Source organism: Pituophis catenifer, unplaced genomic scaffold (assembly GCF_029215685.1).
Source record: "Pituophis catenifer annectens isolate HBS135680 unplaced genomic scaffold, rPitCat1.0.hap2 SCAF_3, whole genome shotgun sequence".
NCBI classification, from domain to species: domain Eukaryota; kingdom Metazoa; phylum Chordata; class Lepidosauria; order Squamata; family Colubridae; genus Pituophis; species Pituophis catenifer.
The window spans coordinates 41,854,666-41,874,511 of NW_027256883.1; the positions used below are offsets into that span (position 1 = coordinate 41,854,666).

At 34.8% G+C, this 19,846-nt stretch overlaps 1 protein-coding gene across 1 annotated transcript in view; it reads right to left on the reverse strand.

Moving 5' to 3' along the window:
- XKR4 (XK related 4) overlaps positions 1–19,846 on the reverse strand; it is an 88,374-nt gene extending 68,528 nt beyond the window's left edge. Inside the window, exon 1 of the mRNA XM_070942295.1 lies at positions 18,975–19,846. Within this exon, the coding sequence (XP_070798396.1) occupies positions 18,975–19,846 (872 nt within the window). The remainder of the gene's footprint in view (positions 1–18,974) is intronic.

Consider the following 19,846-nt stretch of genomic DNA (forward strand, 5'->3'; position numbering starts at 1 on the left):
TGTTTTTAATTAACAGCACTGTAAATGTGGAGGTACTCCTTATTTAGCAACTCAGTTGGGATAGGAACTCAATCACTAATCAAAGCAGTCGCTAAGTGAAACTATGATTTCATTCAGTTTTTTTCAACTTAGACATTTGCAAAAATTGGTTACAAAATTACTTTTTGATCATTTGCAGAATTATTAAAATTAAGAAGGGTCCAAATAGTTCACAGAATCATAACTTCATATGTTTTTCTGTTTATGACAGGGGTGCTAAACTTGCGGCCCGAAGGCCAGATGTGTCATATGCTGGCCATGCCCAACCCCCAGTTTAGCAAAGGGGGAAAAGTTGTGATATGTCATGTGACCATGTGTCATCACGAGCTTGACACCCCTGGTGTATGATAGTGCAGTGAGAAATGCAGAGAATAAATATCAGAAGCTTTACAAAGAATGCACTTGAGGCAATATTATGGAAAGTAGAAAAGCACTGAGCAGATACATAGTGTTATTTTTCCTTGGTAGTTTAGACAAAATCAATGGACTGAAATTGTCAGTACTCAGTGTGCTGTCAAATACCCGTTCACTGGGAACAACGCATATAATAGATATAATAGATATAATATCAATAGAAGAGAATATAGTAGTTCAGGATTGAACTGTGGAAGCCTTGACGTTCTCTGAGCTTGGCTTATTACAGATGTTTCATTATCCAACTAAGTAACATCATTAGTGCATCAGAACCTCGATACATCAGTACAGAGACACAAACCCTCTTTAGTCCAGGGTAGATGAATTGAGATATTTATACTCCAAAAATAATGCCTCTTTTCAGGACAATATGTAATTGTCCCTTGTATACAAAGAAGTTTCAAATAACCTTTACACAATTCCAAGTGATAACTGTTCATTTGTAACTATGTAATCAGTGTATGATGAAGTTGATCACTCAAGCTGTGGGCGATGATGATCATACTTAATGGGATACAAATCACCTGGTAGTTAGGCAAAACTTGATTAGTTTACTTTCCTATTAAAGTTTTCTGACAAATGAAATGTGTCTGCTTGTTTGTTTTTTAATTCTGTTTGATAATTTTTTCTGGAAAATGTTCTGAGGGATGTTGTAGACATTGTCAGAAAACTATCTCGTCTGTTTTAGACTATCTGTTCTTAAGAGCTTTTGCAGTGAAAATTTTCTGCTCCAGATAAAGAACTCGATAAATCTTGCTTTTACCTGTTGGCGAAGATGTTGAAATTTTGACTGTACTGTAGAATGACCAGGTTTTGGTCAAAGGCTTAAATACTTTCTTTACCTATACAAATGAGACAATTAAAATAAGCTAGTGTTATTTTCCATAACCGTGTTATGAGGGAGGAGCCAGGGCAGTTGTTGGCTTGTTAAAAGTAATGTTCATCATTATGCTAAAAGAGGTCACTCTCAGATCCATTTCTGAGAATCAAAGTGAAGTAAGGGAGTGTTAGAGATGTACATGGGAAATCTCTCTTGACACCTGAAGTAGAAGAAAGAGAAGGAGGAGGAGGAGGAGGAGGGGAGAGGGGGAGAAGGAGGAGGGAAATAAAATATGTTGATTTAAATGAATGCTATAAATGTTATTGTCTGAGAAAAAAACCAGATTAAAAGGAAATAATAAATCCTGTGACAATGCTGAAAAAGATTAGGCTACAGGACTAGACAAGTAATTGGAAAAATGTTAAATTATGGATGGGACTTGCTTATGCAGTTGCTGTCCAACTTGTTTAATGTGTGTGTGAATTGTCAATGCATCTGTGCCTGACATTTGGAAAAATGCCATTATTGGTTCCCTCTACAAAGAAAAAAAGTGTTTAATGTTGCAAAATATACCAGGAACAAATTTATTGAATATGCTTGGGAAAGCATTTGGTAGAATTTGATGAAAGGGATTCAAGAGATGATGATGACCATGATTAGGAAGTCAAGCACAGTTTTATTCCCCAAGTATGTATGAAAATGAGTAAGATATTTTGTTGTATGTCTGTTAATTTTGAGAATTCATATTATGAAATGGTCAGTTAGTAGGGAATCAGTATGGAAATGAAGATTAGCAAATTATGTATTATGTTAAATGGCATACTTAGCAAATGTTTCAACATTAAATAGGAGGTAAGATAAAGGTATATGATATGTGCTTTTGATTGCTTAATATTGTTTGTATAACTAAATATAACTAAATAAGAAATGCTTGTGGTGATTTTGTGTATACTGGTTATGAATGTACATATACTTTGAACTGAATGTTTCTTAACAGTTTTTAAACATCTATCAAGTAACTCACCAAATATACATAGATTCAGAAAAGTATGGGAAAGAAGCCTAGAGTTTAACTTGTGGATAACAGATATTAAAAAGCTGTGATTTCTTTACAGGTTATTGTATGACTTTTTTCAGGCCCAAGTTTAAGGCCTGATATTTACTGTAAATTTAAATTCTATAGTGCGAACTCTTAAGATTCCTGATTTTGTATTTTATGATATAGTTCTTTGAAATAAAATAAAAATGTAGGTGGTCTGAATTTGCTTTGATTTTATTGTACCAGCAACTTTAAACAATTTTTAAAAAGCTATGCTTAGAAATTTTTTTTAAAAAATTACAATGTTGTAAGCAAGCATGCATTTACTTATTGATACCTTGGAAATATTTTTTCCAGTGATGGTATATTCCTAAAAACTACAAATGAATACCAATGATTCTATTCATAATTCAGTTTTTTTAATTATTATCTTAACTTTTAATGAGTTAAAATTAAAATTAATTTTGTGTCAAATTCAAGTTATTTTTCTAGAGATACAATTTAAATTATAAATTCTGGTATATCCAAGTAAATTTCAATAATCTGAGAAAAATACAGATTAATGAGATTTTCAAGTTATGCAGTTTTCATACAAAAGATATAGCAACATTACAATCACATGACATTTTTAATCCAAATGTGCCATGTGGTAAATATTCCTTATATTGTCAGTATATGTAAATCATATATACCTATGTTGTTTCATCTATTAAATTACTACTACTTTACTTATGTTTCTTCATAAACTATCTATAAATTATAAATTATTAAAGAAGGAAGTCATTTTTGAAAGGAACATAATTTATTTTTTTCTGCACAAAATGACTGTACGAGACAACAGGAACCAGAAATTTTGAAATAGAGCAATATAATACAAGATCAAAATGTTATTGTTTTGTGTGCTGTCTTCCAGAGTCAAATCAGGAGTTGTTCTAAAAAGCAGTTGTGATGTACTGGAATGTTATCTTATACAAATCCTTCTGAACAGAATTTAAGCTAGGACTTGATAAATTCCTAATGATTACCAATACTGGCCAATGTCCAAATATTTAATGAGAGGTGACATGCAGTCCCAAAATATGATCGCCTGGAAATTAACATAGTTGCACTCATAAATAGAAATCAGCAAAGGTTTATCACAGATCTTGATGGGAGCAAAATGAGTGCTTCACCATTGGATTCAAAGTAGATTTAGAGACATGGAATAGTACCTGAAATGAAGTTGTTTTTTTCTAAGAAAATATATGCATTGGATTGGACTGGGGTTATATATAGTATCATAAAATCTTTGAGGTAAGTTAGGGTTTTCTTTGATCCCTGGGAGATTGTTATAAAATGCATGGACTCTTCAAAGAGTACACATTTCTGAGATTTCCTGTATCAACTCTGGATACAGGATTTTCTCTGGAAGAGAAAGAGCTTCTGTTTTCAAATAACTTGATACTACTATAAGGATGTTAAGCTTTTAAGTTATTTTAAAAAATGACAGAAAAACATCTCAACCAACACGTTACTTTTAAAAATTAACATCTTCCGTAGTTGGATTTGGGATGGTAATAAATATGAACATTTGCTTGATTGTTCTCATAAGTGGAAAATTGAAGGAAGGAGACTTAGCCCTAAATATATGCCTAAGAAGAAGTTCATGTCATGGTTCAGATAAATTCTTAATCACTAGTCTGCATCTAGCCCATCTTGAACAAGTCAAGAATCTGGATCAGATGCAGACTAGTGACAGATTATAATTACTGTCAGCAACCATTTGCTCTGGGTTAATTAGAAACATGCGATAACTGATTATACTGATTACTGAATTAAGGGCTATGCTATGATTTTTAAATATAACATGTCCTTTTCTTATCTGAGATTTTCATTTTCAGTATCCATTGTTCAGTTATACAATGGATACTTTGAAAATAAACATACCGTAGAAACATCTATCCACTACTACAACTGTGATTCCTGGAAACTTTAATTGGGTGAAACAGTGCACCATAGCGCAAACTTTTTTGAACCAAGGTACCACGAAAGGGCAAAATGGTGTCCAAAATCTAGAACGCAGGACTCCCGTGTAATTGAAAATTGGCAAATTTTATAAACATTTTGTGATATAAATATTATCTTAAAAAACAGCTTATGACATAATACAGAATGCCATAAAATACTACTTGAGGTCAACTTGGTCACCTCCTGATGTTTATATAGTTTATATAGTTTAACTTTCAAGGCAGATGCATCTCTGAATTAGAATCTCTGTGCCATTGTTGGAGGCACTGAGGAATTTAGTAAGGTCAACGGTTGTTTAACACATCACTTAATAGATAAGTAACACATCACTTAATAGACATGATGTGCATGTTTACATTTAACACAAATGTAAACATGCACATCACTGGTGCATGTTTACATTTACGTCTAAATTAAATTATCAGGATTCTGAACAGAAAGAAAAAGAAGAGTTTTAGTAGTATATAGATGTTTCTGTGTTTATCAATGTATCTGTTGTATAACTAAACAGATAAGAAAAAGACATGTTATATTTAAAAATCATAGTATAGTCCTTAATTCAGTAATAAGTATAATCAGTTATCACATGTTTCTAATTAACCAAGAGCAAATGGTTGCTGACAGTAATTATAATCTGTCCTACTGATATACACATTCACACACTATTGTTTGGAGTTCTAAGTAGTTATTATTGAGTTGTATCAGCCCCATTAATTATCTTCTGCTGAATTTTGCTTCACTCTGGTAAATCTCGGTTAATTGCTTTGTTTACAATAGGGTTTCCCCTCCCCCAACTTAATAGGCTGAGTACAAAACTATCTCTTTAATGTAATTTTATTATGCTAAACTAATTAACAAGAGGAATGCAAAAACTCTAATAATAACAATAATAATAAAAGTAAATACAGGGCTCATTATTTATAGCCCAAAAACAAGCTCTAGCCACAAGTGCTTTAAAAACAAAATTTTAAAGAGCTAGAAATAATAGCAAATATATTATTTTGTATGTAAAGAGAACTACAAGACAGTGGGCTATCTAACCAGTGGCTATAGCAAAATTGTTCAATTTATGAAAAAATACATGGATGAGTAGCAAAAATAATACAAATACAATAATGCAAACAGTTTTACGTATTGTTGTTTTCTACCAAATAACCCCAAAATAGTTAAAGAGGAAATCAGAACAACTGTAAAATATCAAGGTTTAACAATTGAAATACACAGATTATGAAATAATCTGGTAAAAATTTCCCTCTTATTGGCACATTATAATCTATAATCTATAACAGAGGAATTGTCAAAAGATCTGACAAAACTAGAATTATATTGTGTATATTATATTTGCTTTGCTTGGAACCATGTACATTTTAATCCATTTATTGAATTTATATGACCATATTTATATTATTTATTAAGGTAATATTGAAAAAAAAACAGATGCACCAGGGTTTTAAAAAAAGCAGACCACTTATTAATGATTGCCAGGGTAGACATGTGCAGTATCAAACCCCTTGACAGATGACAAAAAAAGACTTTAAAAAAAAGAAGAGCAACTAAGTTGACTAAGGGCCTGGAGACAAAAACATATGAAGAACAGTTGCGGGATTTAGGTTTGGTCAGTTTAAAGAAAAGGATGGGAGGTGACATGATAACAGTATTCTAGTGTTTGAGAGGCTGCCATAAAGAAGAGGGGGTCAACTTATTTTCCAAAGCACCAGAAGTCAAGACAAGAAACAAGGAAACTAGAGAAGCAACCTGGAATTAAGGAGAAACTTCCTAACAGTGAGGACAATGAACCAGTGGAACAGCTTGCCTTCAGAAATTGTAGGTGCTTCATCATTGGAGGTTTTTTAGAAAAGACTGGACAGCCACCTATCTGAATTGGTATATGGCCGTGATGGCAAATCTATGGCACGCGTGCCAGAGGTGGCACACAGCGCCCGTTCTGATGGCACACGAGCCGTTGCCTCAGTTCAGCTCCTCTGCGCATGCGTGCACACCTCCCCTCCAGCCAGATGGTTTTCAGGTCTCTGTTGTGCATGTGTAGGAGGCGGGGTATACGCATCTGCGGGAGGGCATATGAGGAGCGTGGCCAGCACATTGCATTTTGGGGGTTCAGGTACATGCGCACTTTGGGCACTCAGTCCAAAAAAGGTTAGCCATCACTTGTACAGGGTCTCCTGCTTGAGCAGGGGGTCGGACTAGGAGACCTCCATGGTCCCTTCCAGCTCTATTCTGATTAGCTTGAAAATAGCAAGGATGCATTCTGCTATTTCCCTTAGCCTCTGAAAATGCCCTATTCAAGCCACCTTTTGATATAAATCTATATAAATATCAGTGGTTTTAAATTTATATGAATGTATTTAATTTGATATATTGCTTTCTAAGATGACCGATAATTTTTAAAGACTGGCTGAAGCACAGTAAAAATGAGGCAAGGTTTCCATTTCATCCCCACATTACTAGTATTTGATTATTTTTTAGATTATTCATTAGAACTGGCTCTAATGTTTTCTTAGAGCCAGTTTGGTCTACTGATTAAGGCATCAGATTAGAAACTAGGAGACTGTGATTTCTAGTCCCACTTTAGGCATGAAAACCAGCTGAGTGACTTTGAGCCAATCTCTCTCTTTCAACCCAACCTATCTCATAGGCTTGTAGTTGAGGAGAAAATAGGAAAAGGAGTATTAAGTATGTTTGTCACCTTGAGTTATTTATAAAAATAATAAAAGTAGCATAAATAAATATAAATTAATTAATAAATATACAACTTAATGAACTTAGAAAATGTATACCTTAAATGGGTGAAGAATGGTAGAGCTACTATTTATATAAATATGTGAAGCCTTGGCATCTATCTGCTAATCAGTCATATGATATTCTAAAAAAGTTTATAAACTTTAGACATCAAGTTATTTTTATTGTCTGCTTTCCCTCTAGTCATATGAATTGATTTCTTTCTTTTCTGCTATGTTTGTTCTTCAGGTTCAGATGCTGAAGATAAAGGGATAGTTAAACATTCATAATATTTCTGACAGTATGCATATTTAACTAGTAATTACTTATAGAAAGACTCATATTATACTCTGCATCAATGCTTATTGATTTACTAAGCTCCACTGATCTATCAATATGGTATCCTTTTCATGGAAGATTTAGATCATGTTATACGAAGAATTGCTTTGCGGATTAGTTCCTACCACATCTTTAAAAAATAAAACTTCTGAATCTTCTACTGCAAAAATACTTTTTCTTGAAATTTGACGATGTGACATTAAAATTATGAAAATGATTTCTGCTATCACATTAGACGTGACCAGTGTTTTTCCTTGGCTCACATATATTCTGTTAAGTTGCTTTTTCACACTCCATAGAATCTCTCTATTCAAAATAAAAGAGTCTTTTAAAGAATTTACTAGTAGGACAAAGCATCCTGATTTGTGTGTTATGGTTAATATACTCAGAAAGTGTTGGCAACATAGCAACACTTCATTTGCCATGACGATTGAACTGCACAATACTCTGATAAATATAAATTATTTTGTTTTGCATTTTGTCCTAAAAAAAAAAACCCACGATCAAAAGTAAAATTCACATTAATCTATTCTAACAACTACCATGATCGTTTTTTTAAAGATGAAATAATTATATCAAATTGCATTGGGCTTTGAGTGGTCCACATTCAACCTCTGAATTCCTTCTTTGAAGCTGCCTGGAATGCCAGGATTTCACTGCACAAATTCAACAGAAGTTTTTTTTTAATGTTGACCCTAATATCTCATGGAAACCCAAAAACCTAAGTAGTAGTACACCTCCAAATAGACTTAGTATATATTAAACTTCAATAATTAATTCCAGCACAGTATTTGTGAAAGTATTCCACAGCATTCTGCTTACCATCTAGTTAAATACGGGTTACAAACCATGACAACACAGTGGATACACAGCTGATTTGAAAATCATAGTCAAATAATCATTATCAGTGGTTCCTCACCAGCTGGAGAGAGAAATCAAGTGAGTTGTATCAAGATTTAGTGCTGAATCATATACTTTTCAACATTTTTATTACTGACTTGGAAGAAAAGGTGGACAGAATGCTTACCAAATTTTCAGATGACAAAAAATTGGACTAATAGGACTGTGAAGTGCTTCAGATTTGATTTAAAGGATTTGGTTTAATTTGAAATCTTTTAGCAGTTGGATAACCCTAGAAACAAATGCAGGCCATTTAATAAGTCATAGACATAAAGTATTGTATTCACATCCCTGCATGTTCCAAAACTTTTCTTCCAAATCAAAATTAAAGCACTGCCTGGCTCTTATAGCTAAAACTCTAGGAAATAATTCAGAATGATACTAACTGACCATCAAGGGATTGGCAATAGCAAAATAAAATTTAACAGAGATAGAAGTTTCTTTACACCCCTTTTTCCATTCTTGTTCTTTGAATACAAACATTTTTCGGTTACCGGGTAATAAATTGTAACATTTCATTATAGACAGTGTCAAATATATTACTGATAGATATGGTACATCAGGAACATATGTATTTTTGAATGAAGAGTAGGTTCAGAGTTGGCCTGCTATAAAAAGCTACAAGTTATGGCTGTATTCTTATGGTCACATTACCCAATAAACAGAATTGAGAAGGATAACGACAAAAGCAAATGCTGACTGAGCCTATGGTTAATACATTATGAGGTAGAAATATTGCTTAATGTAAAAAAGAAGACTGTACAGAAAACGTATCTGCCCTAAATTCTGAATAATCCATGGTGACATAAAAATATTCCTAGATTACCACAGAATATTTTTTGGCCATGTCACATGATCATACTCTGCTCTCCAATTTAACACTGAGAGAAATGTAAAGAAATAATTTCAGTAATTATAATTCATCACCAAAATATTTGCTAAGAAAAACATCTGCACAAGAAGACCTTGTGTTGTGAAAAAGAAAGCATGTTATATAAAAGTTTTCCTATTGGTATCTGAAATATCATGTCAATTAATTCCTAAACATTAAATTAAGACCAAATAATTAATGCTATTAAAGTGTTACATTTTTAGCATTTACTGTATAGCAGGCTCAGCTAGGTCCATGTAGTTTCTAATAACTGTATATCAGTATTCCTAGTCAAAAAGGGCAGAAGTCACAACAGTTCAAAATACAGGCATAAAAAGATAAAATTACCCATCAAAATTAAATTTTTACAGTTGTTGAATGTAAAGGCAGCCAATAAAATAAATTATGATGTTAGTCTAATGAGTACCAAATAAAACCTATCCTTAAGGCAAAAATGTATTCAGGATGTCCAGGAAAGATTTAAAAGATGTAGTTATCATAGTGACATCATAGATACAGCAGGTTCTGACAGGTTCTGAAGAACTGGTAGCGGAAATTTTGAGCAGTTTGGAGAACCGGTAGCGGAAATTTTGAGTAGTTTGGAGAACCGGCAAATACCACCTTTGGCTGGCCCCAGAGTGGGGTGGGAATGGAGATTTTGCAATATCCTTCCCTCAGGAGTGGGGACGGAATGGGGATTTTGCAGTATCCTTTCCCTGCCATGTCCACCAAGCCACGCCCACCAAGCCATACCACACCCTCCAAGCCACGCCACAGAACCAATAGTAAAAAAATTTTGATTTCACCACTGGATACATCCTTGATAAAATTGTTAACTTTGTATATATAAAACAAAATAAAAGTCTTAATACAGTAATAATTCTGTGGGCAAAGAATCAACCTGTAGTGATATATTTGATGAATACCTTTCTAATTTATATTGACCTAATTTTTATTGCTTTCTGGTTGCATAAACTTTATGCAACCAGAAAGTCAATAGTCCCAGAATCTATCCCCAGTAACTTTCAAGAAATATGCTTGCTGAGTTTCTGAGTGTATGCATACTGAAAACATGGAGAATCTGGTCTTTTATGTTCTAGTAGTTGTTTGTCTGTATATTATTAAATAACAGATTCAGAAAAAGTAGATAAAGTATTCTTCTATGGTTAACGTAGGTTTTATCATTAAGGATTAATTTATTCATTAAGTTATGGTTGTTCCATTGCAAAATGTCTTTTAAAAATCCTTGGGAACTTGAGGTATTCATATACAGTATGAATACTATGTTATAACATCTATATTGGGAATAATTTATTTATTAGTAGATGGAATATTTTGTACAAAAGTTTTTTTAAATAGGAATTGTAAAATAAGAAGAAACCGAATAGAAGAATTAAAATTACATAGGAAAATGAAGAGGGACAAATGTTTTACATCATGGGTGTCAAACTTACAGCGTAACAGAGTCGTCCCATGACATATTGGGACTTTTTTCCCCTTTGCTAAACCAGGTGTGGTCATAGCCAGCACATGACACATCCGGCCCATGGGCCGGGAGTTTCACAGCCCTGTTTTACAAGATTTAAATAACTAATCATACAAAAAGTCTAAAAGAACTAAGATAAAGTTTGCTAATTTTCTAGAATCCTTTCACGTACCTCTTGTTCAATTTACCAAGGATTACTACAGTGTGTTCTACATGAGGTCCTTGAAGACCACTTAGAAGCTTTAGCTGGTCCATAATGCAGTGACGAGCATATATCTCAGTGTGGTGGAATATAGTCCCAAGATGCAGAGGGGAAAGAGCAAAGAGACAAAATAGTTTGCCCAGATTAATGTTTGGTATGAAGAAAAAGGGCAAAGGCTGCTCACAAGATATATCTAATAGTTATACAGATAAATCTTAATCTGAGCAAAATTAAGCAAGCAGCAATAAAGAAACTACTCTGAAGTAACTTCTCATGTTGTTCTTAGTTCTTTGAGCTTTATACTCAGTATGCCCCTGTAACACCTCTGCTATGCAAGCTTCAACATTAAGTGGTTGCCACTTAATGGCATAGGCCCTTTGAGAAACCACCTCTCTCCCATCTGCCTACCTTATAAGATCTAACAGGTTGGACATACTTTGCGTCCCACTCGTTGAGTGATATCACCTAATGGTACTTAACAAATTAACTCTTGACAAATCATTCCCCCCCTCCCAAACAAAACACCTATTTCTAGTTTCCAGGTATTTCATTTCTGGAAAGTTATGTACAATTTGTGTTTTGCTATACAAAGAAGGCCTGATTATTACTGATTTCACCAGTTTTCTAAGATATTATACCTTCTCACAACTTCATTATATGGTTCATTAACTTAATGCCTTTATAATTTCCAAATTCCTTGAGTTCTACTGTATTTTTAAAAACTAGTACTAAAGCATTAACTGTGCTTGATACACCTTCAAACCTTACACAATATGAATTACATTCTTGATAATTTTATAATGCAAGTATGCAATTTCATATAATTTGGCAATTATATCATGGTATATATGAAGTCATTTTTATTAATTGAGGAATGTCATTGACCTTTGTTATGTTAGTCTTTTCTTTAAAAAAAATATTTTTATTATAAGCCCCATTAATATGTGTATGATACATGTGTTTCGGTATAATACATTGCAGTACTCAAGAGAAAAATGATGGGTCAAACTGAACATACAGACACATACATCTATATTCTTTCTAGCATTTTCCCATAAGTGCAGAATCCTCTCGCCCCCCCCCCCCACATCCCCCATTGATTGCTACAAGAATTGACCAACTGGTTCATCATCTGAGCCTGAATTTATGGTCTGAGAAAGTATGTCTGGACCAAAATCATTGAAGATGGGTTTTATGTCTAAGGTGGAACTAGAATTTACAGCTTCCTGGTTTCCACTCTGGTGCCTTAACCACTAGACCAAATTGGCTTTCTATCAAACTGATCATAGTATAGGGAAGGCTATATGTTTCTTAGTCAGACAGTGTATTACTTGAACACGTATACTTTCTGAGATAATTTCGGACATTTATTATAAGCCAAGGGTCCTTGTGCATTTACAGACACAATGGAATTCGTCATCAAATGGGGATGATTTTTCCCCAAAAACAAATGGCGGAAATATGCGAGTGTAATAACATTCTATGGCTACTTCTGATAGAATAAAAACATGTGGCCTTGGAATGGGAAAAGGGTAGATGAACCATTAAGAATCATGGTAGAAGTTGAGAAAAGATTACTTGGGCCTGTAGCAGAGAGAAACTGATAGGCTTTCAAGATCATGTTATTATGCACCACAACAATAAACATGACTCCCCAAATCCCTGCTGCTTTTCTTTCCCATCTCTTCTCAAAAAAGTTCTCAAAAAAACTTATACTATTAGGACCTGTTTTAGGGATAAGGTAGTCCCAGCTGCCAAAATCAGTTGGCTTATTACAAACTGCTATTCTGAAAATAAAACTTGGCTCAAGTGAAGGAGGACAAGGTTTACTATATAATCAACTTTCCTTTCAGTTCCTCTCCCTTCAGCTGAGCTCCACTTTCAAAATAACAGCCTGCAGGAGGTGCTGTGTTGCCAATCTCTCTGCAAACATCTGTGCTACACAGATGGATTTTAAAGTGTTATTTTCCTCTTTCAGCAAAATGCATTAGACCAAAGTTTAATATAGAACAACAGATTTAGTCAGAGGAACAGAAAGGTAGACACTTCTTTTGTCATCATCCAAAGAACCAAGTCCCCAAATCTAGAAAGACCAGGTATAGAAGCATGTAATACTCATGCTTATAAAATTAGTGTTGTTTTGAGGCAAAGAGATTGGTTGGGGTTTTCTCTACAATTAAATTGTTTTGTTAAAAATGTGTTATTATATTATTACTATCCTGCATTTTAAAAAATATTTTGGTCAGCTCAAGGCAGTGAACATAACTAATACTCCTGTCTCCTCTTTTCCCTGTGAGTTGAGTTGAACTGAGATAGTAATTGGCCTAAAGTAAGTCAACTGGCTTTCAAACTTAAGAGAAACTTAGGAAGTCATGCTCTCCTGGTTTTTAGATCAGCACTTTCACCAGTACCCCAAACTGACTCCAAAGATGAACACAAGGTTGTTGAACTTCTTATAGCACTCCAATATTTACTAATATTAATTCATTAAACATTGTTCATTAAAAATTCATTAATTTTCCCTTACATTTTACCCAGATAGAAGGATATAAATTATTGCTGTAAAGTAGAAGTCAAAATATCCATGCAATGCATATTGGCTTAACAAGATTGAGCCAATATCCTTAAAATAACATGCTTCAAGGTACACCCTGTATTTCAATAATCTAGTTAGTCCAGTGATTAATATTCAGGATATATCCTGCAGTGTGGTAAACTAGTAGACTCATACTACAATATAGCCATTAATAAAATCTATATTAAAGTTTATGTAGGCACCTTAATGATAATATTTGTCCAAAACACAATTGCTACTCAGTAGGTACATGACAATAATATCCACTGTATTTAATATATGAACTTGAAGCACTTAGTAAAACAAAGTGTCATATATGGGAGCAATAGAAGACTTCATAAAATTCCTGTGATTTGATTTGGGCAGCTTACAGCATTATAGATTTATGCTGCAGATGCTGTTATGCTGCATGAAATCATTCACAGTAATATTTGAAAAATAAATAATCATTGTGTGTTGGTAGAAATTGAAACTTCTGCTTCTTTTTCTCATATGCTTCTGAAGTGACTTAAAAATATAATTTGCTCCTTGCCAAACTTGCCAAAATTATACTAGCTAATGAACCCTTTCGTTATTTCTCACTAGTAATTTAGAGCACAGTATGGTATCATCCAGTCATCATGATGGTGATATAGTTTATCTTCATTACTGATATATTGACATAGTAATGGTTGGATGATAACATAGATGCCATAAATCACCACTGAAGAAATGATATTTGCTGGCTGAATTGCAGTCACTATCTTTGCTTTTTCATTTTGGTCTTCTCCCAATACGTATTGTCTGCGTCAATCAGCTAAGGTACTGTTTCAGTGATCAGAAACCATTTTCACCAGGAAGTTAGAACACCCTCAGTTTAAATTATATTTTGTTCAGTAATGCACAGCAAATGCGATCTCTGCAAAGAATTATTGTAAAACCGAGATAGGATAAATGATTGGAAACCATGCACCATTTGAACAAAGAGAAAGATAAAGAGTTACATAAAGCCCTTCCCTGCAGAAAAGGAAACTTTCTGAATTCCCTGCTTCTTTCATTATCAGAAATGCTGATTTGACAATATTTCAGCTATTAAGCAATTCTTAGACATCCTTGTACCCCTGAAGCTACAGTAATTGCAATTCATGTTTTGAGAGAATGGAAGGAGGAAATCAGGATGGAGAGAAGGGTGGAAAGGAACAGGAACATGGAATTGAAAAGAAAGAAAAAGGCAAAAATGCCAGAAGGAAAGAAGGAAGGAAGGAAGGAAGGAAGGAAGGAAGGAAGGAAGGAAGGAAGGAAGGAAGGAAGGAAGGAAGGAAGGATTTTATGATACATCAGCAAAAGTAACCAGGAGACAAATCAGAACTCAGAGAAACTTAGAAGGTAGGTAGAAACGGGTTCAGGTCAGGCCAATTGTTTGTCTTAATGTAGACTAATACTGGAACTAGAATGCTCACAAATTAAAGGTACAAGCTTACATGAATCCATCAATGGGGTTGTTTTATTACAGATATTAGAAAAGCATATATAAAACTGGCAGACTCCCTCTCTTTCATCTTATGCCCACTCTTCCCACCCATTTGTGAGCTAAGGATAATTTATTTCTGGGCAGAGGAATGGTTGATGCCTGTGCATTTTGTAATGGACCACCTGAATTCAGGCCATCTGCTTTTAACCGTGCCAATCTAGGCACCAGGAATACCAACCAAACTACAATGGGATCCTGCTAGATTGGAACATGGAATTGTCTTTACAGTTAATTTAGAAATTATTGTTGATGCAAACGTAGCAGTTAGAGAATGTCCATAACAAATTATTCCCATTATAAAAATTATGCTGCTTCCACTTAATTTACAAATATATAAAAGCTTTTTAGCAAAGATGCCAAAGGAAGCAATTATTTTATAAAGATTCTGGGATGCATAGTCTGAGTGAATATGCCATTTGGAAATATAAAAAATTGTTACAAATACTTGGAATTAATGACTGACTTTTAAACCCCAAGCAACATTAGTGATTTATTTCTTAGTACTAGACATTCTAGTAATTCAGAAATATCCAGAGGTCTGAGTCAGAGGTAGGTGTTTGGATCCCATTATCATTAGGAATTAGTTGATAAACTAAGATAGAACTTCTAAAGTTAAGCTGCCCTTAGAATTTCCCAGAAGTGATTACCTAGATGTTTTATTCTCTTTTTAATATGAAATGAAACCCATTTTTAAAGAAGATTCTCAGGCATTTGATGATTGTATTTTAATTGTCATATTTTATAATATTATTTTATTCCAAATTTTATTGAATTGTTTAATTATCTTGAAAATAATTTTATTTTTTATTTTATTTTTGCATAGAATAATTTTAAGACTATATATTGGATAATGGGAGATAGATAATCAAATTCCAAGTGACTTTGATAAGCATTCAGTTTTGATTGCCACAATATAAAAAAAGATGTTGAGACTCTAGAAAGAGTGCAGAAAAGATCAACAAAGATGATTAGGGAACTGCAGGCTAAAACATATGAAGAACGGTTGCAGGAATTGGGTATGTCTAGATTAATGAAGAGAAGGACTAGGGGTGACATGATATCAGTGTTCAACTATCTAATGGGCTGAGAAGACGGGTCAACCTTTTCTCCAAAGCACCTGAAAGCAGGACAAGAAGCAATGGATGTAAACTAATCATTGAGAGAACCAACCTAGAACTAAGGAGAAATTTCCTGGCAGAAAAATTAATCAATGGAACAACTTGCCTCCAGAAGTTATTAATTCTGTTATTCTGTTATCAGTTATACTCACAATCTCCATATGCATATATATTGACCGTAGCCATATTATATATGGCAAAAATGTTAATTCTTATATTCTTTCTAAAATACACACAAACTAGAATGCTATAAGAAAGTACTGCTCACACCATTCAAGATCTTTCAACTCTGGCTGAAATTTTTTTTTCTATAATTATAATTCATGCTGTAAGATGGCTGGTTTCTTTAAATATACTTTTCTTCTCACATCAGAAGTTTATAAATATAATTGTGAATAAATCATGTAATATATATATATATATGATATAAAACTGTATATATCAAGCATTATCGTAACATTAATCCATTAATGTTTAATTAGCATGCTTTAATTGAAATAATGGCAATAAATTATTATCATTATTTATAGGTATTATTCATTAATAATAATACTACCTGTAAATAGAAGTAGAATGACTATGGATGAAGAAAGCAAAGATACTACCAATAGTAAAAGGTGCCTTGGGTGCAGTCCCAAAACATCTATGATGGACAACTAAGGCAGTTATCCTTTTGGTGATTTTCCTGAGTAAAGTGTTTCCTGCTTTCCCTTGATGATTTACCAATTATAACAGTGTGTTTGTGTAGGTTTTCTACCTTGGTAGTGATCATATATTAAAGCTATAACACTGCAAAGATACTTGGAAATAAATCTTTTTAAGTTGAATTTTACTGAAATTATATTTGCAAAATAATTCTCAGCACGATTAAACTTTCCATATAACTCACTGGCCATCCTTTTCTCTGGTATAAATTGGAGAAATAAGTATTTAATAAGAATACTTGTCTATAACAATGAATATATACTTTTTGAAACTTAGTCACACATCACAATTTTGTTTCATCACACAACAGTTATGAAGCTTTTACCAACACAATTATTTATAACCATCTCTGTGGGGAAAAAAGGCTTTTAAAATTGCAATTAACATAATTCCTGTACATACAAAATTCTTCTCATTTTCCACACATTAAATATTCACGGAGTGCCTATTAATATTTCTGGCTGAAGAGTAAGAAATAATGAAACCCATACTTATAATAAAAATAAATAGTGCTGGCAGGCCTCAAAATTTCACCCAGATAATGTATTTCTTACCTTAATATATAACCAATAATTCTATCTTTTATTTTTTTATATATAGCATATATATTGCATCATAGTTTAAGGGCCTTCTTTTTCCCACAATTTTGTCTGAAAGCCCCCGTCTTATATTATAACATACACTTAACAATCCTACTTGGTACATCATTGACCTGTTTAATGCATTCAAACCTTATATGACTCTCTAGTTCCCACCCCAACCCAAGGTCAGGACATAACAACGGCCCTGGATAATGGTCATGCTTTCTTCATGTGAGTGAATACAAGGGTGTGACCAATTTAATAAAAATATATTTTTTTAAGATTGGTTGGAATAATACAAATAAAGGTAAGTATATTTTAGAATAATAATATTTTGAATTATATTCAGCATATAATGATAGCATTTTAGCTATTATAGTTATTCAGAAATATTATTTTAAATATGCCAGAATGAAAGTTTAATTGAAATATATATTTTTGTAACAAAAACAATAACATGAAAGCAATCTTTTGTTATCTTTAAAGTAGTTCTTTATGTGGGTTTATAGTGTAAAATCAAATTATCAATATATTAGATTCAATAACCCTATTCTATTCCTTATTAAATGTACAGGTATTAAGGTTTTCAACGTCATTAACAAGTTCAGAAATATGTTATCAAATCAGCATAAAAACAATATTTATAGAATGTGCTATGTGAATTACATTAACACAAGGCATATAAGATTGCTGAATACAAAATATACTTTGAGATTTGTCTTAGGTCATAATGCTCTAAACACACCCACACTCACACCCACTACTGTTTCCGTGTAAAGAATAAAAATAACTAATAACTAATAATCCATCCATGTGCAGGGATTTTTAGGATGCAATATACACTCAGGTTTTGGAGACTTTATAATGCTTCAAATTTTAGTTATTTCTTGTTCTAAGTATTTTGCATACACTTTTACAGAAGAGCAGGAGTTCAAAGTCATCTGCCTGTAATCTATTTGTTTAACCATTTCCAAAGTTACTTTTAACCACACATAAATGTTCAGAAATAACAACTGTATCTTAAAACTCTGCTTCAGAGAAATACTTCACTATGGGTTGGCATCTAGTAAAGATATTAGACTTTTCTATGTGTTCTTCCTAAAACAAACACCAAGTTTTGTATTTTCTCTTAAGAAACTGGGGTGACATCTATGCCTCCTTAAACTAAGGTAAGATTGAAACCAACCAATCTTAGAAGGCAAGGAGGATGCATTGCACACAATGCAATTCTCTATTGTGTGTTTCAGCTGTAAATGACTCCATTGATAGTGCATTCTATCTGACTGCACATATAACCATTCACAGGGATTAGCTACCTTGGCAAGTCAGTTCATTCAAACGCGTCAATTAAAAATTACAGGTTGATACACTCAGTTACAACTTATGCACTATTGCATGAACTCCTAAGAGTAAGGTGAGATTTGCTGTGCCACATGACCCAACCCACTTTCATACTCCAATCTCTCAAGTTTTATCAATTATTTTAGGCCTTGATCCCCTAGGTAGCTAGAAGATAACAAGTTTTGAGTCACCTGGGGCACTTTCCACCCATCAGAAGCCCCCCGTGTTTCTTCGTTGAAGCCCAGCGTGTAGGGACTTCATAAAAGCTAGTTTGAGGCACTTGTGTCTTACCTCCAAATTTGCCCAAGCTGCAGGATGTGGATGAGAGACTGCATCAGCCAGATGCAGAAGGCGCAGGAGGCAGATCTGGTCTTGGGGGTTCGGATGCCGCTGCAGCCGCCACCTCCGCCTCCTCCACTGGTAGTGCTGGTCGCATTGGTGGTGCTGCTGTTACTGCTATTAGTTGCGTTGCCCTTGCTGGCATTGGATGCTTGCCTTTGTGGTGTGGCCGGCCGGGCCCCGGCATCCATATCCCCCGCGGCCGAGCCGCTGCTCACCAGCAGTTTGCTTTCGCCGTGTCCGGCTGAGGAGGAGGAGGCAGGAGCCACCGAGGCGCCGTCCTCGTTGCTGAAGTCGTGGACAAACCAGCGGAAGCTGAAGACCTGCACCGAGAGGGAACCGAGCAGCACGAAGAAAAGTGTGAGCCCGAACCACCAGCGCTGGCCTCGAAGGTAGTAGTCGACCGCCAGCCAGAGGTCCGTGCCCACGTCGGCAAAGTACACGGCCACGGCGGCCAGAATCCAGAGTCCGTCCCACAACGAATAGCGCCGCTGCTCCCTGCCGAGCCGCAGGCACAGCGACGACGAGCCTCCGCCCGAGCCCCGCGAGCCCCCGGCCGCCCTGTTTCCGCGGCCGCAGCAGCAGCAGCAGCGGCACCCGCCGTTGCCACCGCCGTCCCCTCGGCTCCCGCAGCCGGACTTGCAGCAGCCGCCGCCGCCAGGTGACTCGTCATCCTCGGCGCTGCCGGGGCCCTCAGCGCCGGAGGAAAAGCCCGAGGCCAGCGCCTGCACCGAACCCGAATGCTCCGAATTCTGCAGTGGCGTGAACGCCACCTCGCTGCCCTTCTTCATCTTCAGCCGCCCCCCGTCCGACTTCGCGGCCAT